At 37.3% G+C, this 18,855-nt stretch overlaps 1 protein-coding gene across 1 annotated transcript; it reads left to right on the forward strand.

The window, feature by feature from the left end:
• Positions 1-422: 422 nt before the first annotated feature.
• On the forward strand, positions 423-11,546 carry LOC143031142 (uncharacterized). The gene is made up of 3 exons (XM_076194635.1): positions 423-760; positions 1,824-2,018; positions 10,993-11,546. The coding sequence occupies exons 2-3, from the start codon at positions 1,956-1,958 to the stop codon at positions 11,416-11,418; spliced, it is 489 nt and encodes a 162-aa protein (XP_076050750.1). The 5' UTR covers positions 423-760; positions 1,824-1,955; the 3' UTR covers positions 11,419-11,546.
• Positions 11,547-18,855: the final 7,309 nt, after the last annotated feature.

An 18,855-nucleotide genomic window follows, 5' to 3' on the forward strand; every position in this document is an offset into this window, starting at 1 on the left:
ATATATATATATATATATATATATTCTACAGGCCTTGGTGTAAGGCTGCGAACCTGTAGACGACCAAAATTGTTCTCGATCAGGGCCCGCACCTTTTGATGGTGCCGACACAATATGCTTTTCTCACTACCATGCTACTTGCTTTTGTTACTAATTTCAATATTTTGTGTCCCAAGTGAATAGCATTCTATTAACTCTTAATGCCGGGAAAAGTGGATAAGTTGCTGGGAAGAGACCCGGCAATTTTTCATATTTACCAGTGCTCAAATAAGCCACCATTCCTGAGATTTATGTTTAAAACAGAAATAAATAATGTATATTATTGTTTATCCGTGAGATTTATCTCTTTAGTTGTCACTATACAATCATCAAAAGATTGAAAATAATATTAATTCGGTGTTCATTTTATATTAATTTGACTTCAGCAGTAGTAGATTCGTTTGTAAACATAGCCGTTTCAAAGACAACAGCGCAAAATCATCAATATCAGTTGCGCTGAAAATACATTGCATCCCGAGATTCGTGACTATAACGCGGAGAATGTCTGCCAGTGGTTCTAAAAAAGTGCCTTCTCGTAAGGTGAATTGGAATTCTGACCACATATACATGCTTCTGGAATGCTGCAGAGAATTCCCAGTACTATGGGATCCTGGACATGAACAGTTTAGTAAGATACTTCTAAAACAAACTCTGTGGAAGGACATCGCAGAGAAACTAAAGTTTGAATTCCCTGCTCTGGCTGCAATTAATTTAACTGCAGGTACTTCTCTTTGTTTTCTTTTCTTGCATTTTGTACCTTAAGATAGGGTAAGTCCCACCACTAGATACTGTTTACCAGGGTTCTGGTAAGGTTAGGTCAGGTGTGCTTTAATCAAGAACATAATATCAATGTAACTTAAAAAATAAAGTCTTTCCAGTTTTTCCAGTTTTTCAATCCGTGGTATTTTGGGGACATCAGGTGGGTGTAAGGTTGTCCAATAGGAAGAGGAAGAAGAAGTCGGGGTCAGGTGGTATTCTTCCTCTTCTTCTTCTTCTTCGCGTTCTTCTTCGTGTTCTTCGCGTTCTTCGTGTTCTTCTTCCTCCTCTTCTTCACGTTCTTCTTCGTCTTCGCGTTCTTCTTCTTCGTCTTCGCGTTCTTCTTCTTCTTCGTCTTCTTCTTCTTCTTCTTCTTCTTCTCTTTCGGATCTAGAGGACTCAAGCGGATCTTTGAGACTCGAGTGGATCTAGAGGACTCGAGCGGATCTTTGGGACGCGAGCGGATCTAGAGGACTTGAGTAGATCTTTGGGACTTGAGCGGATCTTGAGGGCTCGAGCGGATCTTTGGGACTCGAGCGGATCTTGGGCGTAAGTCTAAATAAAAATATTTTTCTAAAAAAAAAAAATGACGAAAATAAAAGAGTTGAATAATTTACAGTTGCTTATTTTATAGCCTTTGTTTGAAGGTGGGGTGTAGCCCTCCGCGAGCGAAGCGAGGTGTGCCGCAGGCCAAGCCCCCCGGCGTAGCCGGGCTGGCGAAGCCAGGGGCTTGTCATAACTAATAAATATAGTTTGAATTGTTTTTGGCCAGTCACCCAGACCTAGCTAAGGTGAGCTACTTTGGAGACTGGACTTTGCTTTAAATGGCCAATAAAAAAAAATAAAAAAAATTATGGCCATTCAATGACAGTTGCATTATGTAAATGCTTATTAGATAAGTTATTTCCTGTTAGAATAATTAATCAAGTTTGTGCAAACCCCTCCTATAGAATAATTTTATTTTTCTTTATATTTTACACTCTTTCCAGTTACCTTTGCTTAGATTGATGTGCCTGGCACTTTTGCAGGTGATGTGCAAGCCAGGTTTGCTACACTAAAAGGATACTTTCAACGAGAGGTCAAGAAGATCCATAACACACCTAGTGGATTAAGTGCTGGTGTACGGACAAAGTGGGAGTTTTTTCGATGCATGCTCGTTTATGTTGCCGCATCATGACTGGTACGCTACATCAGCATCATTCACCCTACATTCACCACAGGAAGTAAGTTGCAAATATATTGATCTTTACTATTATAATGAAGACTTCAAGTCTTCAGTGCTTCTGACCCCAAAGGCAGACTCTTAACCCCTTCAATATGGGCCACATCGCACATCTGGCAGCATTAGCTGCCAGACGTGCAATATTGCATCATAATACTCGCATTATAAAAAATTAAGTCACTGCTTTATCGCTTGTTCTCTTTCACCCGTGAATTTTGATAATCATAGAAAATATGATGAAGCCAGTCTACAGACTATAGGGGTCACGCAGGTATGACTACAATAAATATAATCAAGACACCGATGTCAGCATCCTCGCGTACCCACTTGCTCATGACGCCTACGTAGGCGTCACTGTATGGAAGGGGTTAAGGGGGCCTAAAGACCTCAACATGTTATATTTTCTTGTAGCCATAGTATTGAACTAGGTATAAAATAAAGTACTAGTAGTGCACTCTTGGTGACCATTTCATTTTAATTTATGACAGGCAGTATCTATTTCAGATACATAAAAATCATTTTCATGCTATTCCACAGGGATACAGACTTGCTATAAAGATTAAGATCAAGAGTGATGAAGGCTAATATGGTATCCATTCATCACTGAATAAACAATATATAAACAATATATTTATACATATACCAAAGGCTTTCTCCTCTTATGTGGGGGATAGCCAAAAAGAAAAAGGCATAGAAACCACTCCCACCCATTCCATTTCCTACATATTCCACTCCCCTCAACCCTCCTCCCTCTCTCACATCTTGGCACCTCCTGGATGGCAGGTCATCCCTGCATCCTGTCCACCGCCTTGGGTCAGAAGCAGTGTCGCAAGACACAGCACATCCACAGCAAGGCCGCTTCATAAATTCGGTGATTCCCCCCTCTGGCCCTCATGCAGAAAAGAAGACAGGGAGAAATCCCTTCGGACTGCGTCAATTTTTTTCTCATACATACTTCCTCAACCCCCATCCCCCACCCACTCTCCCTCATGCATCACAGCACCATCCATACACAACCCTTCTCCATTCACCCCTATCTTCTGTCCTCTCCCGTCCTTCCTCCACAGATATTCCTCTCTTTTGTAATGCCCCTTTCACCCCATCCATCCATCTCATCCTAGGACCCCCCCTCATATTCACTCCTTCCACCTCTGCCTTCCACACTTCTTTTACTAATCTTTCTTCACTCATTCTTTCCATGTGTCCAAACCATCCTAATACTCTTTCATCAACCGTATCTCCCAGTTCCCTTTCAACCCCTGTTCTACTCACCTCCTCATTTCTCACTCTATCAAGCCTAGTAACCCCTATCATACTTCTCAGACATTTCATCTCAAACACATTCAAACTCCTTTTCTCTTCCTCTCTCATGTTCTGTGTTTCTGCCCCGTACATTGCTGTTGGCACAATCACTCCTTCATATAACCTCCTCTTAGCATCCATTCCCGGATGTCTACTTCTCATTACACTTTTTAAACCACCAAGGCATTTACTCGCTTCTCTCAATCTAAATTCTGCCTCCACCCCCACTCCTACCTTTCCTGCCACATTTGTGCCCAAGTATCTAAAACTATCCACTTCCTCCAGTCTTTCACCCTTAATGCTCACTTCCAGCCTGCTGTCACTCTCTCCCCTTGTACATCTCATCACCTTACTTTTACCCACATTTATCTTTAGCTTCCTTCTTTCACACACCTTCTCAAACTCTGTCACTAACTTCCTCAATCCCTCCTCTGATCCAGCTACAAGTGCAGAGTCGTCAGCAAACAACAACTGGCTCACCTCCCACTTTTCTTCATTTTCTTTAATCATCTCCAACCCCTGACCCACTACCCTTGCATTCACCTCTTGCACCACCCCATCCGAGTAAAGATTGAACAGCCAGGATGACATAACACATCCCTGACAAAGTCCCACCTTTACCTCAAACCATTCACTCTCTCCATTTCTAATCCTAACACAAGCTCTACTACTCTCGTAAAAACTCTTAGCTGCTCTTAACCCCTTCCATACGGTGCCGCATACGTAGGCGGCATGAGGAGCAAGTGGATACGCAAGGCTGCCATATCGGCGTCTTGATTATATTTATTGTAGTTGCCCCTGCGTAATGACATACTCTCTAAACTGTCTTCATCACATTTTCTATGGTTATCAAAATTCACGGGTGAAAGAAGGAACGATCGATATAAGCGGTGACTATATTTTATGATGCAAGTATTATTACGACACATCGTACGTCTGGCAGCTAATGCTGCCCGCGAGATTTTGGCCCATACTGAAGAGGTTAACAGCTTTTCTCCTATCTCATATATCTGCAGTACCTCCCACAATGCCTTCCTGTCTACCCTGTCGTAAGCCTTTTCCAGATCCATAAAAACCCAAAAAACATCCTTACCTTTTCCTATAGCTTTCTCACATATCTGTCTTACCACAAAAATCTGATCTACACAACCCCTACCTGTTCTAAACCCACACTGTTCCTCACCAATTACTCCCTCTGTTCCTCTCCTAATCCTCTCAATCAAGACCCTCCCATAAGCCTTCCCAACTACACTCAACAAGCTGATCCCTCTGAAACTACTACACTCACACTTGTCCCCCTTTCCCTTGTAAAGCGGAACTATACAGGCACTCCTCCAGTCCTCCGGCACTCTACCCTCTCTTAAACAAACATTAAATAACCTCACCAGCCAGTCCACCATAACTGTACCTCCTTTCTTCAGACATTCTGCATGGCATCCATCCAACCCAGATGCCTTACCTGCTCTCATCATCTTAACAGCTGCTTTCACTTCATCCTTCCCTATTTCTCCTCCATTTTCCTCACTCATCACTCATTTTCTTAGCACTTCCCACTGCAACTACCTTTCCCTCCCTATCCTCCTTCACATTTAGCAACTCCCTAAAATACTCTGCCCACCTTCCTCTCACTGCTCTCACTGCCTTCTCTTCCATTATCATCTCTCCATCTGCACCTTTTACCTTTTCTTCTCTACTTGAATCGCCTTCTCTTTCTCTTTTAATTTCCTTCCAAAACATATTTTTATTACTTTAAAAAATTTCTGTCATACTCTTACCCCATTTCACATCTGCTCTCCTCTTTGCTTCTTTTATCTTATGCTTAGCTTCCCTTCTCTTTACTTTGTGCCTCTCATACGATTCCCTCGTCCTAATTTGTAGCCAATCTATAAATGCCTGCTTCTCTTCTACACCTTTCTTTGCTTCCTTATCCCACCATTCACTACCCTTCCTTCTATTTCCTCCCACCCTCCTTGTTCCACACACCAGTGACAGAGTTTGAGAAGGTGTGTGAAAGAAGGAAGCTAAAGATAAATGTGGGTAAAAGTAAGGTGATGAGATGTACAAGGGGAGAGAGTGACAGCAGGCTAGAAGTGAGCATTAAAGGTGAAAGACTGGAGGAAGTGGATAGTTTTAGATACTTGGGTGTGGATGTGGCAGGAAAGGGAGGAGTGGGGGTGGAGGTAGAATGTAGATTGAGAGAAGCGAGTAATTGCCTTGGTGGATTGATAAGTGTAATGAGAAATAGACATCTGGGAATGGATCCTAAGAGGAGGCTATAGAAGGAGTGATTGTGCCAACAGCATTGTACAGGGCAGAAACACAAAACATGAGAGAGGAAGAGAGAAGGAGTTTGAATGTGTTTGAGATGAAATGTCTGAGAAGTATGATGGGGTTACTAGGCTGGATAGAGTGAGAAATGAGGAGGTAAGGAGGAGAACAGGGGTTGAAAGGGAACTTGGAGATAGGGTTGATAAAAGAGTATTGGGATGGTTTGGACACATGGAAAGAATGAGTGAAGAAAGATTAGTAAAAGAAGTGTGGAAGGCAGAGGTGGAAGGAGTGAATATGAGGGGGTATCCTAGGGTGAGATGGACGGATGGGGTGAAAGGGGCATTACAAAAGAGAGGAATATTTGGAGGAAGGACAAAAGAGGACAGAAGATAGGGGTGAATGGAGAGGGGTTGTGTATAGATGATGCTGTGATGCATGAGGGAGAGTGGGTGGGGGATGGGGGGTGAGGAAGTATGTATGAGAAAAAAATTGAAGCAGCCCAAAGGGATTTCTCCCCGTCCTCTCCTTTTCTGCATGAGGGGACAGAGGGGGGTCACCAAATTTATGAAGCGGCCTTGCTGTGGATGTGCTGTGTCTTGTGACACTGCTTCTGACCCAAGGCAGTGGACAGGATGCAGGGATGACCCATCATCCAGGAGGTGCCAAGATAAGAGGGAGGAGGGTGGAAGGGAGTGGAATATATAGGAAATGGAATGGTAGGGAGTGGTTTCTATGCCTTTTTCTTTTTGGCCACCCCCCATGTAGGGGGGAAAAAGCCTTTGGTATGTATGTATGACTCCCCCCTAGAACCATCCCCATTCCTCCTCCATCTCCTTTTACAAAGGATTACAAAGGCAAAGCATGCCGACAGGAGACCTTTTGATCCATATCTAGGTCGGATGCAAAAAAAAAAAAAAAAAAAAAAAAAATATTAATAATAAATTAAAACTATAACAATGTAAATAACAATTAAAATACATAAATAAATGCATTGGTATAGTTGAATAACAAACAAACAGGTAAATAGTAAATGATAATAAATTGACATATAACTAATAATAAATGAAAATCAGACAGACAAATTATAACAAAACAAAAACAAATAATATAACATAAATTATAATAATTACAGCATCTTACTTAGGTATTTATCTAAATGATTCTTAAAGCTTCGAACTGAACTACATTGCACTACCTGTGCAGGAAGTTTATTCCATTCATTAACTACACGGTTGGCAAAGTTGTTTCTACCTACTTCCAAATTGAATCTATTTCCGGACAGTTTGAGACCATTGTTTCTTGTCTGATTCTCATTCAATGTGAAAATTTGGTCACTTTTGATGTTGTCAATTCCCTTTAAAATCTTAAAGACCTGTATCAAGTCACCTCTGAGTCTACGCTTTTTTAGGGAAAACAGATTCATGTGCTTAAGTCGATTTTCGTATGATTTATTTTTGATATTTGGAATCAGTTTTGTGGCTCGCCGTTGTACTTTTTCCAGTCTGTCAATGTCTTTAATGAGATTCGGTGACCATACGGAAACAGCATATTCCAAATGTGGACGAACTAACGATTTATATAGCTTGTTAATGAGTGATGGACTTTTGAAATCAAAAGATCGCGCAATCAATCCCAGAATCTTATTTGCTTTCTCAGAGGCTGAAATACACTGCTTGGATGATTTGAGGTCGTTACTGATAATTACGCCGAGATCTTTTTCACTATCCACTTTTGTTAACGAATTTCCAAATAACTTGTAATCGTACTTGCTGTTATTTTTACCTATGTGCATTACCTTGCATTTACTTGTATTAAATTTCATTAGCCACTTTTCAGACCATTGCTGTAATTTATCTAAATCTTCTTGAATATCTAATTGGTTTGAGTGATCATTTGCCACTCCGCACTCCACTCTCAGCTTATTATACTCCTTCTCCTTTTTTTTCTCATTTAAGCAGTTCACTCTAAGTATCTCCCTACCTTCTGCCCTTTTCCTCTTTCTCCACCTATTCTCCACTCACAATTTACCTTCCACCAGAAAATTATCTGATATTCCCCCACTCTCTCCCCTTAGAACATGTACACCCTTAACTCTTCCTACCATACTCTTGGTCACCACTATATAGTCCATTAACGCTCTATCTACCACCCTTCCATCCACCACCCTCTCCCATTTGTACTTGCTTAACTTTCTCCCTAAATACTGTATTTGCTATCATCAACTTTCTTTCAAGACACATCTCCACCATCAATTCTCCACTACGACTTTTACCTGGAACTCCATACTTCCCAATCACTCCATCTATTGGTTCATTTCCTACCCTAGCATTAAGGTCACCCAATACAACTACATTGACATATCTTCCTAATCCCTCTATGCACTCATTTATATCTACCCAAAAAGCCTCCCTTTCCTCTATGCTCTTCTCACTACCAGGCCCATACGCACTTACAAAAACCCACATCTCCCTTCCCAGCTTCACCTTCATCCACATCAACCTTGATGAAACCTTCCACTTCACTGCCCGCTTACTTATCTCTTCACTTACTTGTATAGCCACCCCTTCTCTCCCTTGTCCCCTCTTCACTTCTGACTACCTCCCAGCTACACTCACAAACTCACAGTTGCCCTTTCCTTTCATTTTAGTTTCACTCAAGCCAGCACATCCATCTTTCTTTTCACAAACATACTGCCTATCTCTTCCCTTTTACGTCTCATCTGTTCCATATCCACACACATTAAAAGACCCAAAACTTAGGGTACTCGTTGGAAAACTCCCAGACCCTCTTATGCTTTTACTTTTTTTTTTAAGGAATGTCCCCTTTTGGGGCTACAGGTAGCAGGACTCCTAATCCCATCCCCATCCCATTTTTTTTTTCACCTTTTACGACTCAAGTGGAAAGACTTGGTGGTAGCATTCTCTTCCCCCACCACAGGGATAGGTGAAAAAAGGGAATGAATATTCAGAGAAATGGTACAGGAGAGTAACAAGGGGTTGGGAGACAGCATAAAGGAGGGTTAGTCATAGTATAAAAGTGCCATCATTTCTCTATGAACAGAGTTTTCCTCTATCACAGACAAAATGATGTGTGGCTCTGGTCTGTAGGGGCGCCCCATATAGACCCTAAAACTGCATGCTACTTTGCCACAATAACATGCAGCCAATACCCCAGATGCATATATACATATATATATACACAGTGCTCAACAAGGAAATACGAACGGTTAGCGAGAATGAGTGATGAGGAGAAAGAATGAGTCATAAATCAATAAACAAAAGCTCACTTCATAACTCTAATACTTTGATGGGTGGCCTTTATGTGCAATGATTTCACGAAGGCAGTTTGGAATGGAAGTGGCGTACTTGGCAGGGCACAGAGCTCGTATCTTTACCCTGCAGGTCTTGTTTAATGTGGTTCCACAGGTTTTCTATTGGGTGTATGTCAGGACTATTGCCTGGGCAGTCTACTATGTAAGCCACTGAGTAACACTACAAGCAGTGTGGGCTGGGGCATGATTTTGTTGAAAGATGTTAGCACCTGAGCTATTAAAAGAATCCTCCAGGTGGTCATTTAAGAGTTCATAATAAACATATTGGTTCACTTTTACATTTTTTGGTAGTACAACAAGGCTCCTAAGTCCTCTTCCACTAAAACTAACCCATACCATGAGAGAATCAGGGTGTTTCACTGTTTGTTAAACGTACCGGGGGGTCAAGAGGGTCAGTGTTTTTTGCAGAGGTGTTTTCAAGCCTTAATATGGGCAAGAACAAGTATTTACCACAAGGGGCAATAACCCAGATCTGTCTGCAAAAAACACTGACCCTCTTGACCCCCCGGTACGTTTAACAAACAGTGAAACACCCTGATTCTCTCATGGTATGGGGAAGTTTTAATGGAAGAGGACTTGGGAGCCTTGTTGTACTACCAAAAAATGTAAAAGTGAACCAATATGTTTATTATCAACAAGATCACGCCCCAGCCCACACTGCTCGTAGTGTTACTCAGTGGCTTAAAGACTATCATATAACTTACATAGTAGACTGCCCAGGCAATAGTTCTGACATAAACCCAATAGAAAACCTGTGGAACCACATTAAACAAGACCTGCAGGGTAAAGATATGAGCTCTGTGCCCAAGCTTGAGGCAGCCATTCACCAATCCTGGGCTAGTATAACCTCTGCACATCTTGCCAAGTATGCCACTTCCATTCCAAACCGCCTTCATGAGATCATTGCACGTAAAAGCCACCCATCAAAGTATTAGATGTACGAAGTGAGCTTTTGTTTATTGATTTATGACTCATTCATTCTCCTCATCACTCATTCTCACTAACTGTTCATACTTCCTTGTTGAGCACTGTATATATATATATATATGCTTGAAATACAAGATCCTTACTGTGTGTGTTTTACAGCTGGATAGCACATTGTTGCTATCCAGGGGAAGCCATAGGCATTGTCATTTTTATGTTACAACATTGTCACTTGATATTATCAGCAGGAAGTCATTTTGCTGGGCCGTGTAATCCATGGGCGTGGGTGGTAAGACACTTTGATTAAATGTATGTGCAGTGCACTACACTGCCTGCCTGACATGAATCTCATCAGAATGTGTTTAACATTAACCCCTTCAATACGGGGCACATCGCACGTCTGGCAGCATTAGCTGCCCGATGTGCAATGTCGTGTCATAATAATCGCATTATAAAAAATAAAGTCAGTGCTTAATTGTTCGTTCTCTTTCACCCGTGAATTTTGATAACCATAGAAAATATGATGAAGCCAGTTTAGAGAGAATGAATCTTACGTAGGTACGACTACAATGAATACAATCAAAAGGCCGACGTTGGCATCATCACGTACCCACTTGCTCCTCATGACGCCTACGTGTGCGGCACCGTATGGAAGTGGTTAACATCAGTTTTATTCTATGAAAAATAAAGAACTGTATTCTGCCAATTTCATTTTACTTGGGGTTGAACTCTGTTAGATGCTTTATTTTATCTATCATTATTTTATTTATTATTATTTTATTTATGTATTTACATTATTAATTTTATTATAATTATATATATATATATAATATATATATATATATATATGTATATATATATATAATATATATATATATATATATATATATATATGTATATATACACATATATACACATATAATATATATATATATATATATATGCAAAATAACCACAGGAGAAGGGAAACTTGTAGACAGTAAGTACTTTCGTATATTACATGTTCAGATGTAATAGTTTGAAGATATAATATACGAAAGTACTTACTGTCTACAAGTTTCCCTTCTGTGGTTATTTTGCATTTTTGTATCGCGGTGATGTGATTGCTTGCATATATTTAATCTAATCTCTTGAAAACACCTTGCAGGCACAAGAGGGTAAGAGGCCTACGTTACCTGAACAAGTTGTCTGCACTGTAAGTGTAGGGGACATCATGGAAGAGATTCTAGAGGATGCTGACGATCCCCCAAGATCTCCATCACCAGCAATGGTACCAACCCCTTCACCGGCTTCATCAACCTCATCTCATTCATCAGCTTATTATGGTCCCCCCAGAAAGAGAACGAAAGTGAATGACCCAGTTGATCAGAAAATTGTTGATACATGTTCAGCAATTAATGAGATTTTAGGGAATGAACCACCAAAATCAACCCTGGTCAAGCACACAGTTTCTACAATTGCTTCCTACTTGTCTGTCCTTAAGGATGAAAGGCAGAGAGATGTGGCTGCAAAACTTCTAAATGTTATTCATAATGAACCTCAACTTTCACCAAATGACCTTGCACTCAACTAGGTACCTTTTTTTTTTCTTTCTTTTTATTGTTATTATTTTATGCATTAAAGGATGTCAGGTATTTATATGCCTCAACCACATGACCATTTGTGATGAGATGTTTTGTATTAAACTGGCATTTTTTTGAAGACTTGTTTTATACATTCCTACTTCAGAAAAATGACTAAGTGCAACTCAACCCGTGTTTTGGCTGGTGTATGATGCTTTTGTATTTTCATATTAATGTTGTATTGTAGCACAGTATTATACACTAAATAAAGAGGGGTGGAATTCAGGGACATGAAACAAAGATAAGAGGGTGGAGGGGAGGGGAGTGTGATAGGGATGGAATGGGTGGGAGTGATTTTTATGCCATTGTTTTCTAGCTACCTCCCTTACAAGGGGGAGAAAAGACCTTTGGTATATGTATGTATGTAAATTACTGTATATACACCACATCCTGTAGTGTAAGGAGGATCTAGTGGGGCTATCCTGTCTTGCCAATTGGTATGTCCTTCATTATTGAAGTATGCAAGGAACTGATTCCTTACTGCTTTTGCCTCGATCTCTGTACAAGGAATGTTTAGAGCTTGCACGGCTCCAGCATTATTTGTGTTGCTCTGTTCCTGTGTATTTGTTAGGGGTCTTTGAAACGCAGGTACCTACGAAGGACAATGATTGCCAAAATGATTTTACTAACATTTTGGGGAGAAGTTAGGATAGCTTGTAAAATTCTAGACTTTGTATACAAAAGTTAGTTCCAGGAGTGCATCTTGCATGATATAGCCAATAGTTGTAGTTCAACTTTTCAGGGGTCAAATCCTTACCAGGGTAGTTGTTTCATAAGGGGAAGGCATCATTATAATGTGGATTTCAAAGACTGCATTTCCTAAGTTTAACCTTAGTATTCTAAACGCCTAACTGTTGTTTGGTGAAATCTCAAGGAGCATGAGGTCCAATTAAAGATCTATTTAATTATTGCCCATCATTACGAGCAAATGGTTATACAATAATAATATCAAACAATAGAAAGTGATAGAAACACACAGAGATCAAGGATACATTAGAAATGTATATATATATATAGATTACGTAAACACAATGTGTTATATTGGTCATTCAACAGAAAAGATGTTAAAATATGTAGGAACCACAAAAAAGTGCTACTTCGCTATGCGATCTACAGTCAAATAATGTGCAGCATAGCAGCGGAATAGGAGTAAAGAAATTAACGACGGAGTAGCCATTGCTGTAAGATGCAGGCTTGAAGCATAAAATAGTACCGGACTTGGAAGATTCAATCCCAACCGTACATAGAAACAAACAGAGGCCCCTTTAAGTATAAGAAAAAGGAAACTAAAACACATAGGCCCAGATTTCACAATTTACATCTGACAGATTTCTTAAATAGACGAAAACGGTCGGTCACCATTTATCTAATTTTCCAGTTGACAATAATACTAACAGAAACGAAGAATCATTACTAAACTCAGAGTCATTGTGCTGCAATGCAGCATTCTTTTTGTACTACTATTTTACATTTTATTTGTTAATATAGTGAACGTTTAGCATAGGGGCTGAAGTGTTAACAAATATTTATGCTTCATGTCGCCTCACAAGGATTCTGAAATGTTTACTAAAGTGTCTCCTTATACAATGAACAAAGGTACTTGGTATGTTTATTAGATATCGAAGGTAATAGTATCTACTACCAATGTAGGATATCTTATTGTCTTTATATTGAATTATAAAATTTAAAAAATCATAAACTTGCAAGCATATCATTTGTATCAAAATATATTCTATATATATATTTTTGAAACAATAATATCCGTTACGGAATATCTAGAGATTGACAAAATGTTTACTCAGAATGTTTCACTCGGTGTTAATATGAACACAATTGTCAAATATCATCTTTATATCTTTAAAGCATTTTTCTTTGCACTTAATGGTTTTCTCAGATTTTTTCGTTCAGTGTTTATATGAACACTTCAAAATTTATCGTCTTTTCTTTATTTTTAAAAAGTTTTTATCTGGGTTTTCTCAGAATTTTTGCTCATTGTTAATATGAACAAAGAAATCTAAATTCATCGTCTTTTCTATATTTAAAACATTCTCTACATGTGTTTAAGGATTTTCTCAATGTTTCGCTCTGTTAATATGAACAATTGCCAAAAATTATTGTATTTTTTATATTAAAACATTTTTCTCTCCACGAGTTTAAGGATTTTCTCAATGTTTCGTTCAGTGTTGATATGAACTCAATTGTCAGAATGTTTCCCCCAGTGTTAAAATGAACATAATTGTCAAAATATATCGTATATTCTATACGAGTATTTTTCATATTTTCTCTACAAGTGTTTAAGGGTTTTCTCAGAGTGTTTCGCTCAGTGTTAATATGAACACAATTGTAAAAAATGATCTTTTCTATATCTTTAAAGCATTTTTCTCTGCACGTGTTTAAGGGATTTCTCAGAATGTTTCGTTCAGTGTTAATATGAACACTTCAAAATTCATCGTCTTTTCTAATTTCTAAAAGGTTTTTCTCTAGGTTTTCTCAGAATGTTTCGCTCACTGTTAATATGAAAAGTTTCAAAATCCATTGTCTTTTCTATACTTAAAAAAATCACTATACGTGTTTCAGGATTTTCTCAGAATGTTTCACTCAGTGTTGGTATGAACACAATTGCCAAAAATTATTGTACTTTTTATATTTCAAAACATTTTTCTCTCCACGTGTTTAAGGATTTTCTTAATGTTTCGTTCAGTGTTAATATGAACTCAATTGTCAGAATGTTTCCCCCAGTGTTAAAATGAACATAATTGTCAAAATATATCGTATTTTCCATACGAGTATTTTTCATATTTTCTCTACAAATGTTTAAGGATTTTCTCTGAATGTTTTGCTCAGTGTTAATATTAACACAATTGTCAAAAATCATCTTTTCTATATCTTTAAAGTATTTTTCTCTGCACGTGTTTAAGGGATTTCTCAGAATGTTTTGTCCAGTGTTAATACGAACACTTCAAAATTCATCGTCTTTTCTATATTTTTAAAAGGTTTTTCTCTAGTTTTTCTCAATGTTTCGCTCACTGTTAATATGAAAAGTTTCAAAATTCATTGTCTTTTCTATATTTAAAAAAATTATCAACACGTGTTTCAGTATTTTCTCAGAATGTTTCACTCAGTGTTAGTATGAACACAATTGTCAAAATTCATCGTATTTTCTATATAAAAAAAATCTTTCTACATGTTTAAGAATTTTCTAAGAATGTCTCCTTCAGTGTTAATATGAACATAATTGTCAGAATGCTTCGCTCAGTGTTAAAATGAACATAATAGTCAAAATCTATCGTATTATCTATACAAGTATTTTTCATATTTTCTCTACAAGTATTTAAGGATATTTTTAGATTGTTTCACTCAGTGTTAATATGAACACAATTGTCAAAAACCATCTTTTCTATATCTTTAAAGCAGTTTTCTCTCCACGCACTTAAGGGATTTCTCAGAATGTTTTGTTCAGTGTTAATATGAACATTTCAAAATTTACCGTCTTTTCTATATATTACAAAGATTGTCTCTGTTTTCTCAGAATGTTTTGTCAATTTTCATTGTATCTTCTATATTTAAAAAAATTCTCCACGTGTTTAAGGATTTTCTCAGAATGTTTCGTTCAGTGTATATATGAACACGGTTATCAGAATGTTTCGTTTAGTATTGAAATTAACATAATTGTCAACATTTATCGTATTTTCTATACGAGTATTTTTCATATTTTCTCTACAAGTATGTTTCGCTCAGTGTTAATATGAACACAATTGTCAAAAATAACCTTTCTATGTCTAATGCATTTTTTCACGTGTTTAAGGGTTTTCTCAGAATATTTCGTTCAGTGTTAATATGAACAATTTTCAAAATTCATCGTCTTTTCTATATTAAAAAAAATCTAGGTTTTCTCAGAATGTTTCGCTCAGTGTTAATATGAAAATTTTCAAAAATCATCGTCTTTTCTATATTAAAAAAATCTACACGTGAAAGGATTTTCTCAGAATGTTTCGCTCAGTGTTAATATGAACACAATTGTCAATAATAATTTTTTCTATGTCTAATGCATTTTTTCACGTGTTTAAGGGTTTTCTCACAATATTTCGTTCATTGTTAATACGAACACTTCAAAATTCATCGTCTTTTCTATTTTTAAAAAATCTCTAGGTTTTCTCAGAATGTTTCGCTTAGTGTTACTATGAAAACAATTTTCAAAATTTATCGTCTTTTCTATATTAAAAATTTTGCTACACGTGTTTTAGGATTTTCTCAATGTTTCGCTCAGTGTTAATATGAACACAATTGTCAAAATTAATCGTATTTTCTATAAACAAAAAAAAATTATCCACATGTTTAAGAATTTTCTCAGAATGTTTCGTTCAGAGGTAATATGAACACAATTGTCAGAATGTTTCGCTCAGTGTTAACATGAACATAATTGTCCAAATTCATCGTATTTTCTATACTAGTGTTTTTCACATTTTCTCTACAAGTGTTCAAGGGTTTTCTCAGAATGTTTCGCTTAGTGTAAATATGAACACAATTGTCAAAAATCATCTTTTCTATATAAATAAAGCGTTGTTCTCTCCACGGGTTTAAGGGTTTTCTCAGAATGTTTCATTCAGTGTTAATATAAATACTTTTCAAAATTCATCGTCTTTTCTATATTTCTAAACGTTTTTAAGATTTTCTCAGAATGTTTCGCTCTGTTAATATGAATTTTCTTTTCAAAATTCATCGTCTTTTCTATATTAGAAATATTCTCTACACGTGTTTAAGGATTTTCTCATAATGTTTCGCTCAGTATTTATATGAACATAATTGTCAAATTTCATCGTATTTTCTACATGTTTAAAAAAGATTCTCATCACGTGTTTAAGAATTTTCTCAGAATGTTTCGTTCAGTGTTAGTATGAACACAATTGTCAAAATCCTTCGTCTTTTCTACATTTTAAAACGTTTATCTCTAAATGTGTACAAGGGTTTCTCAGAAATTTTCGCTCAGTTTTAATAAGAGCACAATTGTCAAAATTCATCGTCCTTTCCATTTTCTTAAAAAAAATTCTCTCCACGGGCTTTCTCAGAATTTTTCGTTCAGTGTTATGTAAGACCACGTGCTGAACTGAAAATTTCGCTCCATGATAGACATCTTGATTTCCCTTTCGTAGTCATTAGGAAAAAACAGTCGATTTCCATCTTCAAACGAGGTAAAAAACACCGTCGATTTTCATCTTCACACTAAGCAAATATAACGTCGATTTCCATCTTCACACTAAGCAAAATTACCGTTGATACACACTAGGCAAAAAAAAACCGTCGATTTCCATCTTCACACTGGGCAAAAATACCGTCGATTTTTATCTTCACAATAGGCTAAACTGCCGTCGATTTCCATCTTCACACTAGGTAAAAATACCGTCGATTTCCATCTCCACACTAGGCAAAAATGCCGTCGATTTCCTCCTTCACACTAGGCAAAACAATCGTCGATTTCCATCTTCACACTGGGCAAAAAACCGTCGATTTTTATCTTCACACTAGGCAAAACTGCCGTCGATTTCCATCTTCACACTAGGCAAAATACCGTCGATGTCTTCCTTCACATTTGGCAGAAAAATCGTATATTTTTTTTCTTTTCGCGAAAAATAATCCTTCAACGGGACAGAAATACCGTAAAAATTTCCTAAAATGGACTTCCTTCACACATGACAAAAATACAGACGATATTCCCCCCCCCCCCAAACCCGAAAAGGTGTCCCTTGAGAATATAAATAGATAAAAAGAAAGAAAAAAATACAAATAGAATTAATAAAGAAAAAATAAATGAATAAATAAAAATTAAATCACATAAAACGTAATATGTAAATAAATAAATAGATAGATAAATAGATCAATAAAATTATTAAACAAAATACACTTTTTACCCTTACACTGTCGTATTCTTGCGCATTGTTACATGATTTTTTTTTAGCTTAGGGTAAAAGCATAATCATTACTTCATTAAGTTTTTGTCTTGTCAAAAGGATGCTTACTATCTAATTGATATGGTAAAAAAAAATCCATGCTTATGCATACTGTTGTTTTGGAGAAATAATGCGAAATATATGAATAATTTGAGTGAAAATGGTTTATTAGCAACTCGACGGCAGTGCTAGAATATGACTGGCTAAATTATGTCGTCATACTGAATTTAGATCTTGACTAATTTCGAGGGAAATATGCCGTTGAAAAACGAACATGCCTGTTTTCAATTATATATACATATATATATATGTATATATATATATATATATATATATATATATATATATATATATATATATATATATATATATATATATATCACCCTTTTCCTCCCGAAATAATGATAAATTGTGAAAATGAAACGTCAGGACCCGATACTCGTGAATAAAAATTCATATAAATACCTTTCCATCAAATAAAGTATTTCCCTGCAATACGTTATGATACTGCAGAACACAAAAAGAAATAATAATGGAATATTAGACGGAAGAGTAAAGAGAGGAAACGAAACGAAATGAGGGGTTGAAAGGAGGGTCGGCTTTCAGCGACTACAGCACTATCTCCCTCAACCTTGGATGCAGTACCTACCAACTGGAAAAAAAAAAAGGAGAAAGCGCATCTGTCTCTAGCACACATTTCAACGACAATGATTGAACATAAGAATAAAGGAGACTGCAAAAGACCATAAGGCCTACACTATAGGCAGCTCCGTATCCATCACCACCTGTCATCCCCATCCATAAAGTTGTCTAATCGTTTTTTAAAACAACTGATAGTTTCAGCGCTTACTACATGGTTACTAAGTTTATTCCATTCATCGACCACCCTAGTAGTAAACCAATTCTTGCCTATTTCCTTCTTAAATCTAAATTTGTCCAGTTTATACCCATTACTGCGAGTCCTGCCCTGTTGTTTTATTATGATGACCTTGTTTGCTTCACCCTTGTTAGCCTTTGATCCACTTGAACACTTCTATTAGATCACCCCACACTCTGCGTCTTTCCAGAGAGTGTAAGTTTAGTTGCCTAAGCCTCTCTTCATAAGGCAAATTTCCGAGTCCATGTTTCATTTTGGTCATTCTTCTTTGTACTGATTCTAGTGAATTGATGTCCATTCTGTAGGACGGAGACCAAAACTGTACCGCATAGTCAAGGATGGGTCTAACTATCGCTAGATAGAGTTTAATAATTACCTCTGCACTTCTATTCGTTACCGTCCTAGTAATGAAGCCTAATGTGCTGTTAGCTTTATTTCTGGCGCTAATGCACTGCTTCCTGGTTTTAAGGTCCGGACTCACCAGAACTCCCAAGTCCCTCTCGCACTCAGATTTGTCTAAAAACGTGTTATCTAAGTTGTATCTATTTTTGGGGTTGTGTAGCCCT

This window comes from Oratosquilla oratoria, chromosome 12, assembly GCF_046742065.1.
Source record: "Oratosquilla oratoria isolate Oo_2021 chromosome 12, ASM4674206v1, whole genome shotgun sequence".
Lineage (NCBI taxonomy): Eukaryota > Metazoa > Arthropoda > Malacostraca > Stomatopoda > Squillidae > Oratosquilla > Oratosquilla oratoria.